The 19,925-nt window shown below is 51.0% G+C and overlaps 1 protein-coding gene across 4 annotated transcripts in view; it reads right to left on the bottom strand.

The window, feature by feature from the left end:
• The window catches only part of KSR2 (kinase suppressor of ras 2), a gene marked incomplete at its 3' end in the record, with an annotated part of 403,959 nt that overhangs the window by 56,663 nt on the left and 327,371 nt on the right, over positions 1-19,925 (bottom strand). For 2 of the 4 annotated variants that reach the window (XM_079151534.1, XM_079151533.1), the window contains exons 8-10: positions 17,912-17,979; positions 15,095-15,213; positions 6,457-6,625 (exon numbers count right to left, since the gene is read on the bottom strand). In XM_079151534.1, coding sequence (XP_079007660.1) covers positions 6,457-6,625; positions 15,095-15,213; positions 17,912-17,979 — 356 coding nt within the window. Of the gene's footprint in view, positions 1-6,456; positions 6,626-15,094; positions 15,221-17,911; positions 17,980-19,925 lie in introns of all 4 variants that reach the window. The other 2 variants (XM_079151531.1, XM_079151532.1) reach the window with 1 other exon arrangement.

Genomic DNA, 19,925 nt, shown 5'->3' with positions numbered 1-19,925 from the left:
CATCGACTGCTACAGACAGTGGATCGAAACAACTCGAATGTGTGGCTGGAGGTCAGAAGGTTGATGCGTCTTAAAGGGCTAAGATGGAGGGCGTGGTTCCTTCTGGGTCCCCTGGAGAATCTGTCCTGGTTCTCCAGCTGCCTGAGGTCGACTCGCTCACCATCTCTCTCTGCTTCTGTCTGACCTCACTTTCTACTGCCTCTGACCTTCAAGCCTCCCTGTTAGAACGATCGCTGTGATTACATTTTGGGCCACCAGGATAATCTGACATCTTGAGATCCGTAACTTAATCACTGCTGCCAAGATCCGTTTTGCCATGTCGAGTAGCAGATCCACAGATCCCGGATTAGGACGTGGGCAGTTTTGTTTCTTCTTTTGAGAGGGGCATTATTCTGCTTAACACAAGCATAATCGAACGCCTGTATTTAGGAAATGGCTATGTACGAGGAATTGCTTAGACTTCGCTGCCGATTCTCATTTTGCTTCTGTCCACTCACCTGAGGTCAGAGGGCTCAGACACTGGGAGGTTTCTAATGTGCCTCTCATCTCTTTGGGGTGCAGTGTCTGGGGTTAAGGAGCACATCACACAGTTTTGGATGCCCTCATGGACAGAGATGGGGTTAGATATGAGTCTGAATGGCCGAATCCATGTCCAGCAACGGCTTGATGACATCTGGGGACGGACTGTGCCTCTGAGCTGGCTCGTGAAGTGTTGGCACAGTGTTCCGAGCCGGGAGTGGACACGCCAATCCTGCGGCAGGGAATTTTGGTTGCTTGCAACAGCCAGAGCCAGCCTCTGCAAGCTGCAGCATCCTGCGGCAAAAAGGAGTCAGCAACGGTCCTTTCGGCGTAAGGCTGGGATGGGTGTCACCGCGGGACAGTCAGCCCCTCCCGGATCCAGAGGTTCCACGTCAAGATGCCACCAACCCAGGATTGGAAATATTTGAAAACACACAACGTCTGTGCTGAACATACAGACTTTTTCTTCTTGTCATTATTCCCTAAACAACATAGGAGAATAACTATTTCCATGACATCGGTGCTGTATCAGGCATGATGCGTCCTCTAGAAGTCATTTAAAGTATGAGAGAACGCATGCAGGTTCTTGGCAGATACTGGGCCATTTGACACACGACACTGGAGCATCCACGCATCGATATTCAAGAGGGCCCCGGAACCCCAGGATCCCGAGGGACGCACGGATTAGTTGCATTGAGTGAACTCAACTCACAGCCGAGCGTGAGCTAGAAGAGAACCAGAGAGCTTCGAGCGCTCAGTCCTTTGGATCAGGAAAGTCAATTAAACGCCCGAGGGGTTGGAATTGATTCACAAGCGCCTTCAGGACAGAGAGTAAATCCCAGCGTCTCAGGATCCCAAACTCTGCACACACGCTGTGCAACCCCCACCTGTTGAAAGCGTGGCCCCTTTGATCACAGATAAAACAGCAGCGACTTCCCGCTTAGACCGTTTGCAGATGGCTTTAGAAAGCTCGAGTCCAGGTGGGTGCAGTGTGACTCTGGAAAACGGGGTGTCCGGAGTAGCAAACAACTCACTCTGAGTTCCAGAGCAGAACTCTCAAAGAAAACACCCTGCGTGACTCCAGGGACTTATTTTTCCTGTCACATAACCTAGGATCCTCAGGGCACGCAGCCACTTTGCCAAGAAGAGGCCAAGATTAAAAAAGAACCAGCTCCTCTCAGGCGGCTTAGCTGATCTCTCCCCTCCGTCCCCGCAGCTCTGACGGGGCTGGGAGCATTCTGCGTCTGCAGAAGAGATTTACTGGCAGCCAAGTTCTTCTGAGAAGGAGGGGCTGGGCTGCGGGGCGCAAGAGCTCTTGGGGAGACTCAAGAGCTGGGGCAGGCAAGGGGTCACCCCACAGATGCCTCCGTGCCCTCGGCCAACCTCAGCCTTGACCCTCCCCTGGGCCACAGAAGAGCTCATTCCTGACGACTGAAAGCAGATGAGTGACCAGAAGAGGAGGGAGGATGTCCGGGGGGACCCAACCTGTGGCCAATGGACACCACACAAAAGGGGCCCCAGGGACGCTCTTGGGCTCCTTTGTACAGCAGGGCCCCTGCACTCCCCGCCCCCAACCTTCAGGACCCAGCGGCCTCTGACCTCCAACCTGAAGGTGTTCTGCCCTTGAATTCGCTCAGAGCTTAGCTCTGCCCTTTCGAAGCCCCTTCCACTGTTCATACTGCCATTTCCACACCTACGTTTACTTGGTTCACACACACCTGTCTCTCTTGCCGAGCCACTGACCCATGCCACACCCAAAAGATGCCCGTGCCTGAATCCCTGGTCACCTGCTATGGCAGAAGGGACTTGCAGATGTGATTAGGAGCCTGAGGCGGGGAGACTGTCCTGGATCACCCGGGGGAAGCCCAGTGTCAATTACGAGGTCCTCATAAGAGGAAGAGCAGAAGGTCAGAGTCAGAGATGCTGATAATGGAGGCAGAGGCAGGGCCACCAGGGGCCACAAAGGGAGGAATCTGAGCAGCCTCCAGAGGCTGGGGGACGGCAGGGAGCAGGCTCCTCCCCCAGAGCCTCCGCAATGGACCGGCCCTGCTGAAACCTTGGGTTCCATCCAAGTGAAACCTGTTCTGAACTTCTGGCCTCCAGAACCATAAGATAATCAATTTGTGCTGCTTTAAGTAACTTTTTTTTTTTTTTTTTTTTGCTGTGCTGGGGATTGAACCCAGGGCCTTGTGCTTGACAGGCACGCCCTCTACCCACTGAGCTAGATCCCCAGCCCCTTAAGTCACTTTTTAAAAAATATTTGTGTTCAGTGTTGATCGTGGCAAGGGGAAAGTAATACAGGCTCATGAGTGGTTTGTTTATCCTTCCGGGTCTGGCGCCGGGTATAGTAGATGGTACATAGTAGATGCTCAGTAAGTGGCTGTGAATGAAATGAATGAGTAAGTGTAGTCTGAGGGTCAAGAAGACAATTTGAAGAGAAAAAAAATGCAGCCCTGGGCCGTGGGTGAAATTCAAGTCATGAATTTATCCACTCAGCATTTAATTAGTGCCAATGTGCTGGGTTTGGGGCGGGCAGCGAGCGAAGCAGTCACATTTCCTGATCTCGGAGAGCTGACATTTGGATGGAGGAGACAGACAATAAACAAGGGAGTAAATAAACGTGATCACAGCACGGGGTGATGAGCCTAGGAGGAATCGAACAGTGGCAGGGAGAGCGCTCTGACCAGGGGGAAGCACCCATCTGAGTCCCCGTGGCCCCCAAGTGACAGCTCAGACGTCCCACAGTCCCCACCGAAGGCACAGCTGCCTCCCCCTCTCTCCTCCTAGGTGCTGGGGTTTCTCACTTCCCGGAATACCGTGCGTGCACACGTGCATCAGGATGTGCCCAGAGCTCCCGGAACAGAAGCCATCTGAACCCTGGTCTCAGAAGCCCCCAGGACAACCCCTCACGGAGCCTCTGGGTGCATCTTGCTATGCTGAATGGTGGGCCCATTTGACAGATGAGAAACTGAGGCTCCACAGAGCGGGTGCCTGTCCAACGCTACCCAGGAGGGAAGAGCAAGGCTGGGCTGAGGCCGGCCCTGGCTTTCCATCTCGCGGCTCTTTCTTCACCTGCCCTGGGGTTACCAGGCGAGGCAAATGGCTGTTGACCTCTAAGCCCCCTTTGGACCAGAATGTTTAAGTGAATTGATGCTGGAGACATTGTTATATCTCGCACCAGCTTTTAGCCTTCAGAAAACTCAGCACCTGGCAGAGAACCAGACTCAAAGCTCCATTCCCCAAAAACGGAGGCTTCCAATCCAGAGCCTAACTAGGTCCTTGCCACGCTGGGCCGATCTTGCTAGAACCCCCAAGATTATGGAGATCTTTCCAGGTCAGGAAACGTATACAGGGTGCTGCATTTTTTAATGGTCACGGAATACTGAGTTATGCAGATGTAGTACCGTATTCTGCACTCGTCCCCACCTGACCGACTCTTGAGTTGAAACCAATTTTTCACCATGATGATGAAGTCCCCACGTAGAGAGTCCGGGGTTTGAGTGCAAGTGTCTCTTCATATAAATTTTAAGAAGTGACAGTGCTGAACACATTTGAAATTTGAACACAGAATATCACATTATCTTCCCCAAAAGTTTGGTTCCATTCCTATTCCTAACGCCAAAGTACACAGGAATTTCATCTCTCTTTCTATAATCCCGTCTAGGCCCATATTCATGAGTAACTATGATGAGAAATGCCAAAAAAGATAGCCGTAGCCATCTTTATTATTTTTGTGTTTATCTGATAAATAATGCAAGCAGCTTGCATTTGGGGGGATCTTTAATGAGACTGTCATTCCACTAAGCTCTTAAGGTTTAGCCCTTCAGTGATTCTAAGAGGACGGTACTACTAATATTACGCCCATTTTACAGATGAGGAAACTGAGGCCCAGAGAGACAAGTCATTTACACAACAGCACGCAGATCTTAAGTGGGAAGGCCGAGATTTAAACCCAAGCTGCTCAGTTCCAGAGCCCACACTCTTAACTGCTATGTTAAAGTGTTTTTCCCCTAATGATCCTTTAGTCCAGTTCCCAAAGAGGGCTGCAACCCCATCCTGACCTGTCATGGCTGGCCAGCACAGCGAGCTGTCAAGGACTCTTCTTTGCCTTCGCCAGGGAGCTAAGTGGCCCCCTCCTGGTGAGTTAGATCTTGTCTGAAGACCCCAACAGATTCTTTTAGGGATAAAAAGAGCTGGGATACTTTTATGGCCAATTCTGCTGTAAAAGGGCTCTTTCCCAGACCCTGATGTGTCCATAAGCAGCAGCAATTTCAGGGAAATACCCTCAGAGTCAATGCCCTGAGTCCATGTCTCAGGGTTAACACGGCTAGAGGAAAGCATCCCAGGCCATGTCCCCAAGTCAGGGTGGTCGCAGGATGTGGAAGGCTCTTTACTCCACTCACCTCCCTGCAGAGAAGTGGGCATGGACACCCTGGGAGCTGGCAGGGGGAGCCTCAGCCCCTGAGAACACTGGGCGTCCTGCCTGCCTGACCTGCGGTGGCTCACTACAATGATTCAGCCGCTGACTCACTCTGTGGCCCTTGCTGGCTGCCAGGAGAGGGGCCCTCACACCAGCAGGATGTGAGGCTGCCTCGGACTTGAACTTAGCACAAAAATCCCAGAGTTGCAAGACTTCAAAATATACCCTGTGTCTCTGGAGAGAGCCCAAATCAAAGCAGCTTGGGCAGGTGACTTACTCAGCTTGTCCTCGGCTGGACAACGGTTCCTGGGCTCTGCTCAGGTGTAGGGAATGGAGATTCACCTCCGAGTTATTACATGTGGTCAAGGACCAGGGTTTTTTTTTTTTTTTTTTTTTTTTTACCTATATGAAGCTCACTGACTCAGGAGGAAATTCACCACTAGACCAGCACAGTCCAAGGGAACTTCCTATGCTGGTATAATCCAATATGGCGGCCACCAGCCACACATGGCTATTGAGACTTGAACTGTGGCTAGGACAACTGAGGAATTAAGATTTTAATTATATTTAATTTTAATTCATTTAAATTCAAACAGCCATAGGTGGGAAGTGGCTGCCATATTGAACAACACAGATTGGGACTCTGGTTCCAACTGGCCAAGCCAGATTTCATCCCACCACCTCTCTCTTGAAGTCAGTCATGGTATCACAAATATGGCTAAGTTGGAAGCATTCTTGTGGCCCTAGAACTGGGCTGAGTTTATATACAGAGATACTTGCACTGGACTTAGTCTGGCCTACCTAAAAGTAGAAAGGTCCCTTTCTAAGTTCTAATGACAAAGGAATCCAAGAAACCAATGTCTCATGAATGGTTATTCCACCATCATTTCAGAACCCAGTGTCTAACCCTGGTCAACAGCCCATGTTTGAGGTGGAGGAACCTTCTGGATCACCTCATCTAACCACATTCTCTCACAGGTGAGAAAACTGCAGTCAGAGATCACACAGCAGGAGCATGATAGGCTTGGATCTTGAACACCAGACTCCAGACTGCTCCTTTGGAGCTGTGTCCTGGCATCTGGGTTAAGACTGAGAAGGCAGCCCAGCTCTGGTGGGTGTGTCTCAGACCCTAAGAATCATGCCGTCCATTTGGACTGACTTAACTCCTAAGACAACCACTGAGCAGAGCAGAGGTGCCTCCTGCAACTTAGGTGAAGCTGTTAACCAAAAGACCATCTCTAAGAGTCCTTGGGCCTCCTGTGCCTCAGTTTCCTCATCTTTAAAATGGACTTGATACTACTTCATGATTCCTCTAAAGAGTAAATAAGGTCACATATGACAAGTTCCCTGTGTGACAAAGGTCCATCATCTACTTATCTCCCTGGTCCCCTCTGATCATCAACCCACTGCCTTCAAGCAAGGACCAGCCCATCACGGCCTTGGCATGGACCCAGCCCCCTCCTTCATCTCTGCTCCGCCAATGCTACACACCGCGCATCTCCCGAGCATGGAGGTACCTGGCAGGTTGAAGTTCTTCTGCTGCCTTGTGCACTGCGGGGACGGGTGGAGGGGAGAAGGCGGCGTGGCACTGGGAGGGAGAGGGGGTGCTGGTGAGGACGGCGTGGAGGACGTCGTGGATGAGGGGTTGCTGCTGGAGTCTGGCTGGTAAGGGACAGGGATGTGGTCCTGCAGAAAGAAAGAGGGCAGGGGTCAGGATCAGGCAGGGAAGCAGAGACACAGCAGAAAGAGTGAGCCGAGCAGGAAGGGGCCCCACCCCAGCTTCCTCGGCGACTCCTGCCCTTTCTGCAGTTACCAGGTCCCTTCAGTGTCCCACCTGCTTCGTTAGCTTCGCCAGCGTGGGAAGAATGGCATCCAGAATCAAGCTCCTGCACACTGCTTGGACCCCAGAGTGAAAGGTTATCTTGTAATGAAAACCACACAGGTGACAGCCACGTGCCCTGGGCCTCTTTGATTCTGGAAAGCCCCATGCAGAGGTGCCCAGAGTACGTGCCCTCATCCTAACACCTCTCCTCCCGGGTGTTTATGAAAGAATCAACAGCCCGACAGCTCCAGAGAGCACGGGAGCCAGCCTCCAGCATCTCGGCCCACATCTCAGCTGGAACCTGCGCTACCTCTCCTTGCCGCAGACCAGCCCCAGGCCAAGGATGAAGGCCAAAGCCAGCGTGCATTCTCAGAGGGCCCTGGCGGGCAGACTGAAGAGGACAATGGAGTGGACACAATGGTGTTCCCATCCCCCAGAGACAGGTCACTCAAATTCAGAATCCAATCTTATTAGGAATAAGGGTCTTTGCAGATGTAATTAAGGTCAGGATCTCCAGAAGCGATCAGCTTGGATTAAATCCAATGACAAAAACCCTCATAAGAGACAGGAAAGAACAGACAAAGAGGGCAAAGCCAGGTGAAGACAGGTAGAGACTGGAGGGAGGCAGCCACATATAGAGGACTAATGGAGTAATCCACCAGAGAGGCCACAGAGGCCCCAGCAGGCACCTCTGACATTTTGCTATTGCTCAGTGATGTTCTATGACATAGATGGACCACACCCACTAATGGACCATTACCCACTAAGTAGCTTCCTGTTATTGGTTATTGTGGACAAAATTGCTATCACGTTTATGCACAGGTTTTATGAGTGCGTGGGTTTTTATTTGACTGGAACAAAAGTCCAGTAATGCAATTTCTGGATAATACGGTAATAACGTGATTAGCGTTTAAAGAAAATGTAAAAATTGTTCTCCAGAGTGGCTGCGCCACTTTGCACCCGCAGGCCGTAATTGACTGATTTTCTCAACATCCTAACGAGGGTTCAATTTCATCACCATTTTTTTTCCTTCTGATAAGAGTGTAGTGGTATCTCATTATGCATTTAATTTGCATTTACCTAATGGCTAATGATACTGAATGTCTTTTCATGTGCTTATCTGCCATCTGTATGTTCTTTTTGCTCTTGATTACTATAGCTATATAAGAAGCTTTGAAATTGAGTAGACTTTTTTTTTCATTCTATTCTTTTCAAAAGTAGGTCCCCCCCCCCCCAATTCTAGTTCCTTTGATTTTTTTTATATAACTTTTAGATAGTTTTGTATTTATCTACAACAACAAATCTTGCTGGGATTTTGATAGGAATCATACTAAACCTATATAGCAATTTTGAAGAGAATTGAATGTTACAATCCATGAACATGGTATATATTTTAATTTCCTAGGGCTGTTGTAAGAAAGTACCACCAACCAACCGAGTGGCTTTTAAAGAAAGAATTTATTCTCTCACACTTCTAGAAGCCCCAAATCGGAAATCAAGGTCCTAGCAGGCCATGTCTCAAGCTCCCCCTGAGACTTTAGGTAGAATCCTTCCTTGCCTCCTCCTGGCCTCTGGTGGTGGCCAGCAGTCCCTGGCATCACTCCAATCTCTACCTTGGTTGTCCACGGTGCTTTCCCTGTAGATCTGTTTGTCTTTTCCTTTTCTAATAGATATGAAAGTCATATTGGGCTAGGAGCCACCGGTATGACATCATCTGAATTTGGAGACATCTGCAAAAACCCTTTTTCCAAATAGGGTCACATTCACAGATCCTGAGGGTCAGAAATTTGTCTTATCTTCATGGGGGACAAAGTCCAATTTACAAAAGTGTATCCTTCCATTTCTATAGGTTTCTGTTTCCTTTGACTAGTATTTTGCAGTTTTGAGCATACAAGTTCTGTGTATATTTTGTTAAATGTGTATGTCTATTTCCATTTCATTGAGCAATTAAAATGGTCTATTTTAAATTTAGGTTTCCATACATTAATTGCAAGCAAACCGAAACACAACTAATTTCTGTATATTGACATTGTGTCCTGCTACATTGCTGAACTGGCAATTCATTCTATTAGTTCTGGGAGGGTTTTCATTTTATTTTGTTTTTTGTATTTCTACATAAACAATGATGTCATCTGAAAATAAGGACAGTATTATTTTTCTCTTTCCAGTTGGCATGTCTTCCTTTCCTTTTCTTTTCTTGTCTTGTTGCAATGGCTGGAACTTCCAGCACTAAGTCTAACGAGAGTGGTGAGAGGGGACATAGTCTACGTTTGGGCGGTCCTTAGATTCCTGAATCTCTAAGTTTATGTCTTGAGCCCACTGGCGTCCATGCTAGTTTCTTCAAGTCCCAGACTGAGATATATGACGCCAAAAGAAGTTTCAGAGGACTCGTCCTGGACTTCCAGCTGCTGCCTTAGGATGTATTTATATACATTATTCAGAGCATTTAGTTGTACTTAGTGGGAGAAATAGGGAAAAGTATTCTAGACCATCTTTCCCAAAACTGTGAAACCTTTTTAATCTGTTTGTTCTTTTAATCCTGGGAACAAATTTGCAAGTTGGGTGTTATCTCTGGAGGGAAAAATTAGGCCTGTGGAAGTGGAGGCTTGGCCCTGACTGTGTAGTGAGAGTCACACATGCTTCCTCTTTGCACCACTGGCCTTCCCAGGCTACGGAATTTTACCCATGATAATGGCTCCCCCTAGTAAGATCTCTGGCCAGTGGGGGAGAAACAAACTTGAGTAGAAGGCAGGGGACACCCGACCATTTGGATATAGGTTTGCTGTTTCAGGCAAGGTCATGTTCAAGCTCATTCCAGTCCCTGCCAGGCAAGACCACCCTGGAGGTCACTCTGCTCTGGTGTCAGTAGAAAAGCAGCCCTCTCGCTCTATTTGAAAAGGTAAGTACATTTTCATGACCACACACGTGTAAGTGGAATAACATGTGAGCGACAGGTGAAGCTAAGATTTATGTGGTTGGGATAGGACCCAGGGGGGCCCAGGGGGGCACGTGAGGTATTCAAGGAGGACCGAGGGAGTGAGAGGAAGCAGATGGGCTCATCTAGACCCCCTGCAGAGCCTCTGCTCTTTGAACTGCCCCTCATAGACTGGCAGATTTCAAGAAGTTTCCACAGATGGTCTCCAAAGATGATCATTATGTAAGTTACAAAAGTCTTAAAGACTTATGCTAAAAAATGGTGTCCCATTATTAGGGACTGGAGTACAGAGCTTGCTCAAATGAGGGTCCAGTATCAAATGAAAATGGTGGACCAGAATGCAGGTATTCAGGAGGGACTTGGGCTGACATCACCCGCTACTCCTCTCTCATCGTCGCCCCCCTACCCCTGAATGTCCACCTCAGTCACATCAAAGGGCCCACAGTTTCCAAAGCAAACCAGGCTCCTCCATACCTTCAAGGCTAAGGACATGCTGCCCTCTCTACTTGGAACATCTGCTCAGCCCTGTCCTATTCTGCCTGGAAGATATCCATTCCTTCTTCAAAATGCAGCCCAGATCTCTTCTCCCCGAGAGGCTGACCCAACCTCTCGCCACCAGGTAAGGTGCATTGTCCCCACCAGCCACGCACAATGCACAACACTCTTGCTTCTATGTGGTCCCTTCTCAACGTGTCTGTCTCCTCCTCTGGACTAGGAGCTCCTAGAGGACAGGGACTGTATTAGATTCATCCCTGTATTCTTAGCACTTTGCAAGGTGCCAGGGGACATGTGGTAGCCCCTCCATAATGCATGCTGGATAAAAGAAAAAAGAAAAAAATGAAGAAATAAAGGGTTGGCGGGATAGAGAAAAGGAGAGAGAAAGAAAAGGGAAATCCATCTCTTCCCCTTAGACTCTGATTCATTCACCTTGAAATCTGCAGAACTTAGCACAGAAACAAAAATATCAAGGGTGGGGCTTCTGTCCGCTGTGTGAATGAATGAATGAACCCATCAGTCAGTCGACCTGCAGGGCAGCGGGAGAGCTGGCTTTATGGAGGAAAGAATCATCTCTACCTTCTGAGGACGGGACTCTCTACCTTCTGAGGACGGGACTCTCAGGTTTTGATCGTGTCTGTAGCTCGGGGCTGATGGGGATAAATGACTTGTCAGTAGCGTCATGGCCACTTTCCCGGGCAGAGTTGCTTCAGCAGGAGGGGGGATGCCTTCTGTAGGTCAGACCCCGGTCTCTGTCCCAGTAGGAGCAGCACCGAGAGGCTGTGTTCCATCAGAGCGACCCTGACCTCTACAGTCATGCAGGGAAGGGCCGATGACGTGACCCCTCTTTCTGACCACAGTAAGAGATGGAAACCTGCCTCAAAGGCCCCCCAGACTGTCTGGCCCCTTCTCTCTGTAAGTGGGGATGCTGAGATGTAGGGGGAGGGAATGGCTTGCTGGAGTCACACAGTTAGTGACCCAGCTCCCAGCTACCAACTCAGAGGCAGAAAGGCAAGGTTGTCCCAAGTAGCAAGAAACTCACATCCGGGAACCAACTAGAAGGATGGTCAGCTTCCGGGTTCCCACTTGACCCCCAGGAGCACTGAGTAGGATCTGGTAGATGTACCCATGGATATTTCCTAAAGACACGATCCTCACCTCCTGACCTCAGTCTTGGCTGAAAGCGGTGTTCTCAAGAAGTGACCTCTAGTAGCCCACAGGCCCACGGTGGCAGCTGGTCAGTACCCTACGACTTGGAATGAGAGGCTGACATGGGCCAATAATAAAAGTAGCAGGGGTCCTCGGAGTAAAGACTGAGAGGAGGTGAGACTGGGAACATGGGTTCCTGACACCAGAGGACTGGCAGGTTGAGGGGTGAGGGGCACCAAGGACCCAGAGGAAGGATGGCAGCAGAGAGTGACCAAGCCAGGCAACAGCAACAGGCAGAGCAGAACCACAGGAAAAGCCCGAGTCCTGCTCACGAGGGGACCAGAGCCATGACCCCGGAACCCGCCTGGCTCAGGCCATCCTCCATGTCAGTTGCACAAGGCCTATTAGCTCCCCCAGGGAGCTGTCCCCTTCCTTCCTTGCCCTGTGTCCCTCTTCACAGCAGGCCGCTCATCTTGCCCAGCCTGGCCTAGGCAGGTGTCTGTCCTGGTGAGACGGCACACAGCCCCTTCAAACGTGCTGGCCACAGAGGACGGCTCCAGCCCTGCCACCACTGCAGAGGGCATCTGGGATGCCTCATACGGAGGAGCCGGGGTCGCGGGCTGGGCCCCTCAGGAGCCGGCAGACGTGAGGCTACTGCTTCTCCTCCATTCTGCACCAGGCCCTCCATTGCTGCCTCTTCTTCTGTCTCCTTTATACTCCTCCATCCTCCCCATCCTCCATCCTCCATCCTCCTTCTGCTCCATCCTCCATCCTCCCCATCCTCCCCTCCTCTACCCTCCCCATCCTCCATCCTCCCCTCCTCTACCCTCCCCATCCTCCATCCTTCATCCTCCTTCTGCTCCATCCTCCCCTCCTCTACCCTCCCCATCCTCCATCCTCCCCTCCTCTACCCTCCCCATCCTCCATCCTCCCCTCCTCTACCCTCCCCATCCTCCGTCCTCCCCATCCTCCTCCTCCTCCTCCTCCTCCTCCTCCTCCGTCTTCATCATCAAGCCCCTTCCGGGCCCTGGATACCCGGATTGGACTCACTCCTTTATACGCATCTAATCCTCCCACAACCCACTGCATTATATGCCCATTTTACAGAGGTGACAGACCTTGAAATCGCCTGCCCACAGTCACATGGCAAGTTAAGGGGCTGAGCTGCCCGGTTGGGCTTTCTACCTCCCAAATCCACATCCTCACCCCTGCGCTAGGTGTCTGCAAACCTGGAAGGACCGAGCCAGACAGAAGAAACCACAGCACTGAACAGGAAACCTTCAGACAGAAGTGGCCCAGAAATCTATTACACTAACCACATCATCAGCTGACAAAAAGAATTTGCATGGATGCAGTGAGAAGAGAAGCAGGGAGGACAACCCAGCCTTGGGACGGGTCCTCTCCACCTTCCTGTCAAAGCTGCCTCCTAAGTAGAGCTTAACTTGTTTCCTTTATCAAATTCTCCTGCTAGCAGACAGATAGAATAATGTCACAGTCACTGATCTATCTACCTGTGCTTTGTCCCATCAGATGCCAGGAGGCAAGAACTTGAGGTGGCTACTCCTCCTGAAGATGTCGCACAGGGAAAGGTGGCTTTAGAGATGCGAGATTCCTTCCCAGGAGCCTCTCCATTTGAGCCCCCTCTGCCCTGGTGAGCAGTGGAGGCTGCCCTATTTTACAGACCGGTATATTTGCTCATTTATTTATTCATTCTGCAGTGCTGGAGATGAAGCACAGGGCTCCACGCATGCCAGGGAAGAGCCCTACCACTGAGCCACAACCCCATCAGAAAAGGAAAAGGGCACCCAGCCTGGCATTTTGGTTGAGGGCCTCAGGACTTAAGCCGACAATACTAGCCAGAATTTCCTGGGCGCTTTATGCCAGCAACTGCATTAAGTGTTCCTAAATGTCAATTATTTCACTTCACCTCCATGGTAACGCTGAGGCTGGTGCTCTTATTGCCCATCCAGGGCATTTTAGAACATGGATGCAAATCCTTAGACCTCTGGACTGTTCCCATCCAGAGTTGGGTCTATGTCTCCTTCCCTTGAACTTGAACTTGGACTGCCTCTATGAGTAAAGTACAACAGAAGTGACACTGCTCAAGTCCCACCCTGTTTGCTAATTCAGCTGCTCTTGGAGTCATGAGCTGCCATAGAGGAAGTACAATGGCTGGGGAGCAGCCATATTGGGAGGAAGCCCAAGCCACAAGGCAAGTCCACATGCGCATGCGCTACCGGATCTCCCTGCTACTCCCAGACTTTGGCTTATCTTGCCAGGCTCCAGACACGTGAGTGAAGAAACCTCCAGCTCATATCAAAGGTCCGCAAACTTTTTCTGTAAAGGACTTGAGTAAACGTGTCAGGTTTCGCAGTCCACACAATTCCTGGTCATGACCTCTTAACTCTGCTACGGCAGCAGGAACCACGGGCTGCCACAGACAATCCAGGGGCGACTGCACCCCAGTGTGTTTTCTCAGAAAATCAGACGATGGGCTGGACTTGACCAGTGGACTAAAATGCACCAACAGAGGAGTTTTCTCAGCTCAGTCCCTGGACATCATGGAGCAAAGGCATTCTTGCCTCTTTATGGTCCATTCCAGTTCCAAACCCACAGACCCGAAGATCAGGGTAGTTTGCCAGGCAACTGCAGATAAGTGGACCACCTCCACTGTACATATAGGAGAACTGAAGTTCAGAGAATTTAAATTACTTGCTCAAACTTTCACAGCCAGTAGGTCAAGGAAGCCAAGCCCAGATGCCCAGGTTTTCCTGACTCCAGAGGCTGAGGTCACTCAACTGCTAGATTAATGTCACAAGGAGCCAGATGGTGAATGGCTCTGAGATCTAGGAGTGAAAACTGGGTGATAGCGTGAGAGGAAACCAACAAATGGGCTTTGGTGGGAGCACGGAAGGAGAGATCAGAGATGGGGAGGGACTGAATTCTGGCAGGGACTTGCAGGCTGCGGTGGAGAACCTGATGCGTTTTCCAAAAGCAACAGGAAGCCACCGGCTGGCATTTCAGCAGAGTGACGGGATTCCAATCACATTCATTCAGAATCACCGTGGCTGCTGTGTGGCCAGAGGATTGGGGAGGGGCCCTCCCTCTCCAGCCTCCGCGGAGAAGCAAGACCGGAGGTCAACAGCCACCAAGATGCTCAGCGGGGCCCTGACTCAGATCAGTGACCTCCCCATCTCTGGGCTGATTCACTCTTTACCCACCTTCAACACAAGGCAGGAAGAGAAAGAGGTCCAGAGGGGACCACTGTTGACCAGCTGCCCGGGAAGGAAACCCACCAAGCTGGCCGTTGCTCATGGCTCAGGGCCCCCACAGACATCCGCCCATCCAGTCTCCACCAGAAGCTGGGAACCAGATCCCCAACCCTTAGTTCAACAGATGTTCAGAAAGCCCGGAACCATCTGCGCAGTTCATCCGGGCAGATGGGGAAACGTCTCACGGAGCAGAGCAGGCAGGATCTGAGCTGCCAGGGAAGCTCCCTGGTGGCTTCTGCTCCCATCCCTGGTGCCCCTCCTCCACACGCTCACGCATCCTCCGTCCCTGGGTCCCCTTTTTAAATTCGATTCCCAGCTCGTGCATCTCTCTGTGGACTGCTGGATGCCCCACTCCCCAGGCTGTAGCGTCCCCATGGGCTGCAGTTCAGGGCCACACTCCCGGGTAAACCCGTCCTCCCCTCCTGCCCACCACCTGGTGCTGCCAGCCCCACATGCCCCGCCCAGCTGAAGTCCAGCCTCACCTTGTTGATTTTGTTGGTTTTGGGGAGTGTCTGACTGATGTGCAGGTCCGAATACCGAGGTGGCTTCCGTACAGGGTTGTTGATGTCGCATGGGACCGACTCTGTCCGGACTAACCTTGCTGGATCCGTAGGGGTAAAAGCAATGGATTGAGAGTTTAAGTATGGCTTTGGTTGTGATCATGCCTGGAGAGCACAGCTGAGACCCCACCTCGAGGACCCGCCCCTGACACCGAGGTGACAGTCACGCCGAGGTGACAGTCGCTGCATTGGGATCTGGGTGTTCTTTGGGGCTCCTCCTATATTGTCCAGACAGGACTCTTGGCAACAAACATTATCATTCAAAACCCCGAAGCTATGGGTTTTTTTTTTTTTTTTCCATCAATACCATCAATTGTTTCATATTGACATTCATTTCAGAATTGAACCTCATTTAAAAGACAAGAAGGTGCTGATTTCTCGGGGCCTGTGATTAACAGACAGGACCATGATGACCGCCCGTCCCTGCGTCCTCTGAGCTGTGTGTCAGGATCGCCTTGTGTTACTTTCGGGGTTTACCAGGACTAAGTAGTTTGCTGCCCGTCCAAAGACATCACTCGTCCTAATAAGCCATGGAACCCTAAAAGGAAGACTCAGCTCTGCAGTACGCCTTGGGACAAGACCAAAGCCACACAAGATCTGCCCGTAGAACAACCTCTCGATCCAGGCCACATCGTCAGTCCCCTGTCCCCTCGGTTGAGGAACAAGCTCCAACGTGGCTCTTTGTTAGTTCCGAGGGTGCCGGGGGCGGGGGTGGTTGAGAAGTTAAAGCTTTGCACTGACCCAGGGATTTAATTTCTCTGCTCAGCCTGAGCTGTCATCACCATGGAAACAGACTATTTTCAACTTCCCCCCAACAGTGGGGGAAAGGAGGACTTCTGGAAAGTTCAGTTTGCTTTGCTGGTACAGGTGCCCGCGATCTTGGCGCCCGGGGGGCACGACCATGAAGGTGGGTGGGAGGGAGCCCTCCTTCAGATGCCACCGTAGAGTGACGGTCCCCTTCCAGCAGGCTGGGTCTCGCCTCCACGTGGGAGTCGGGCTCCAGCTGCACCCGCCACGGAGAGGAGTTTGGTGGGAGGCAAATTCCCCGAGGCAGCTGACCCCAGGCCCAGGAGCTCAGGGGCTGTGAGGATTCCGGGTTCAGAACCGCCTCCTTGAGTGTATCCAGCTACTCAAGGAACAGATGGTTCTTAATTAAGCACGTGGGGAGGGGAAGGAGGAGGAAGTTCAATTCTGTGCCTTTGCCTCTCTCTTCCAGGAGATCGATGATGCAAAGATCATCAAAACCAACTGCCTGTTGGCCATGGGACTGCGTTGGGTAGCGATCTGTCTCCTCTATAAGTTCCCCTTGGGTTTCTTCTAAAATTAGGCAGGTTCCCCTGAGCATGCACTACCCAGGCCAGGGGAGATGGGAGGATGAGGAGAGTAGACTGGATTAGCCACTTGCTATACCCTAAAGTTGCTTTCTGGTGGCTCTAAGGCTCCACCCAACCTCTAGATGGGGCGGTGGCAGGGATGAAGCCAGAAAGATTTAAAATATTTAATAAGTTGCTAATAGTCACAAGTAAGTATATGGCACATAAAACCCTCTATTTGGGCTTTTGTTTGAAAACTTCGAGATGCTGGTGACACAGGTCTGCACTGTGCTGGAGTGGCCACGCTCCAGGAAGTGCCCAGTCATCCCCGCCCGCCATGGCCCCACCTCGCCAGCAACTCTCAATGGGACACAGGCCTGGCCCTAGCACACCCCTGAGCTTACATACAACTCCTGTTCTCGAGTGACACTTTTCAACTTTAAAGGACACAGAAATGCCCTCCAAATACTATTGAAAATGTGGATTCTTATCCAGTAGGTCTGGGGTAGGGCCAGAAATTGTGCATTTCTAAAAGGCTCCCAGGCGATCACAATGCTGCTGGACCATGGACTCTGTTTTGAGGGCAAGGGTCTGGACTGTGACGTCCAGTAGAATTTTCTGTAGCGAAGAGAATGCTGTAGATCTGCCTTATCCAATATGGTAGCCACAGGTGGCTACAGAGCCCTTGAAGTGTGGTTGGTGTGACTGAGTAATTAAATTTGTAGTTTAATTTAATTTTAGTTAATCTAAATGTAAATAGCCAGATGTGGTTGGGAGCTATGTTATTGAATGGCACAGGACTAAAGAGTCCCCTGGGGATGAACTGCAGGGTAGACGATGGAGTCCAGGGACAACGACTCCAAAGGGCAAGAATCAGGAGAACGAGTTTGAAAACTGGACCATCAGGCTTTCCAAAGAGTTGTCCCCTATTGAATCCTTGGCAGGCAAGATAAAAGCCTTTCCTTCCAGCTTTTGCACAGTGAAAGGCTGGCAATAACTTCCTTGTCTGGTCAGGTTGGCCCAGACACTCCCAGGGCCCCAGAGAGTAGCATACAGATGGCCCAAACCAACAGACCTGAGTCAGACCCCTCCCGGGTCATGCTCCTGCAAGGCCAATTGATTGAGTCTGGAGAGCACATCATGGAGAAACACTCGCCAGCACTGTTTTCAAGTGGGAAGGAAAAGCAACAGAATTGGGGGAAGGAGAAGAGTTGAAAGTATGGCAGGGGAGGAGGAGGCGTGGTGAACCTGGGGGCTGAAGATCAGAGGGACCAGTGTAAAAGCAAGGAACAGGGAGGACAGGCGTACAGGATGGATAAAGGTCTCCGGGGAGCAGAAGGTATCTGGAATCATGCCAGGTTGGAAGGCCAGTTTGGACAGTCTGCAGGAGCACCCCCACCCAGGGCAAGAAGTGTTAAATACTTACCACCCCGGTGGATGATCAGGAGGTGACAGGGTGGGGCTTCTTTGGTGCATTTGTTGTGGCACTTTAACCTGAGAAAGAAAGAGAAAGAGAGATGGGCGTGTGACTGGGTGGGTGGAGGGATGGATGGGATGGAGGAGTGAGTGGATTGGTAGGGAGCCAGTGGATTAGTGGATTGATGGATAGATGGATGGAGGAATGGGTAGGTGAATGGATGACTGGATGAGTAGGTAGGTAGAGGGGTGGATGGATAGGTGGACAGGTGGATGGATGAAGGGATGGATGGATAGATGCATAGATGGATGGATTGATGAATGGATGGATGGATGGGTGGGTGGGTGGATGGATGGATGGATGGATGGATGGATGGATGGATGGATGGATAGGTGGACAGGTGGATGGATGAAGGGATGGATGGATGGGTGGATGGATAGATAAGTTAATGGATGGATTGGTGGATGGATGGATGGATGGATGGATGGATGGATGGATGGATGGATGGAAGGAAGGAAAGATGGATAAAGGAAGGAGGACGGGTAGATGGATAAACGGATGGACGGATGGAAGTGAATGGATGTGTGGACAGAGTGAGTGAATAAATAGATGAGGTGGTCTGGAAAACTCTGGACACTGGTTAGATGTGAGATGAGACAGAACAGCTGCTACAAAGGCATATCCTTGGCAATCCAGATCATTAACTCTGGAGAGAAGCTGCTGGTCCCCCCTCTCTCGGGTCCACCCCAAGTGGTCTGAGAGTGGGTATCAATTGTTTCACCCCCATGCCCACACAGACATGATGCTTTGAAGCACATGTTGTGCTATCAGTCTGTACTTAACGGCCTTGGCCCTGCCCTGCTAATCACCACCTACCGTTGACTTGAAACCTCATCTTCCAGTCGCTGTCCTAAACACTCTGCATACACAGCGTCATCTGATCTTTATAGCAACTTTAAGAAATGGGTATTATTATCATTCTCACTTCCCAGGTGGAAAAACTGAGATTAACTGGACTTGTCCTGGCAGGAAGCCTGGGTCAGTGGTCCCAAAGATGGCCTCTTACTTATCCTAAAGGCTCAAGCTGTAGGAGACTCGGAACCAGAGCTTCCAATCAGGGTGAGATCAGTAGCAGGTATTAAGAGGTATTAAGTTGAAGAGTCTAGAATCAAAAGGCCTTTCTCTGAGACAAGCCTACCATGTCACCTTAGTCTCTCCCTACAGTTGCCTGAAATTGCAGGGACAATAAAGACCCCAGGTTACCGCAGCCAACTTCATGTTTTTTTTCAGCTGCATGTCGCCTCTGTGGGTACACACCAGGGGATGCTGTAAGCGTACCCCAGGGCCCCCTCGGATTCCCTCATCGTGCACGGCAGCCTAACTTCTGACAGCTCCACCAGATGGCTGTCCTCAGGCTGCTTAGAGGGCCAGTATTGTAACAGAGTCAGACGCCACGCCGGGAGGTGGGAACCTCTGACTGGCCTTCTGACCTCTTCCCCTCTGGGGATTTGATAGTTCTCTTCCGCAGGATGGTTTGAATGTCCAGACAGAGACTTGACATTGACTCTGGCTCAGAAGTTCTCAAAGTGGGGCTCCCTGCCTAGCAGCATCAGCACCTTCTAGGAACTTCTCTGGACCCCCAAATCCCAGGTCTGCTGAGTCAGCAACTCAGGGGCGCGGCCCTGGGGCGCACCACTCTGCGCTTGAATGAGCCCTCCAGGCGCGCCCGAAGGTTGCTGTGGGGGTCTGGGCACACTCCCCAGCTGCTTCTGGTGTCCGGTCTTCATGGCTCCGAGAGGGCCCTGAGAAGCTAGACCTGGGGCCACCGAGAAGGCAGAACCGAGGGAGGAGGAATGGGGACAGCAGGAAATGGTGGCAAGGGTGGTAGCTCCTCTCCACTCCTCCTGGGTCTGAGGGCATCGGGGAGAAGGTCCCCCAGCAGTCGCTAGCTCCAGTCCCAGCTGCAGACAGACCGCTCCCCACCGGGAAATCGAATAGATGTGTTTTCCCCTCTGAATATCGG

This window comes from Sciurus vulgaris (genome assembly GCF_902686455.1).
Source record: "Sciurus vulgaris genome assembly, chromosome: 8".
Lineage (NCBI taxonomy): Eukaryota > Metazoa > Chordata > Mammalia > Rodentia > Sciuridae > Sciurus > Sciurus vulgaris.
Note: the sequence above shows the minus strand (reverse complement) of the source record. Positions and strands in the feature narration are given on the sequence as shown.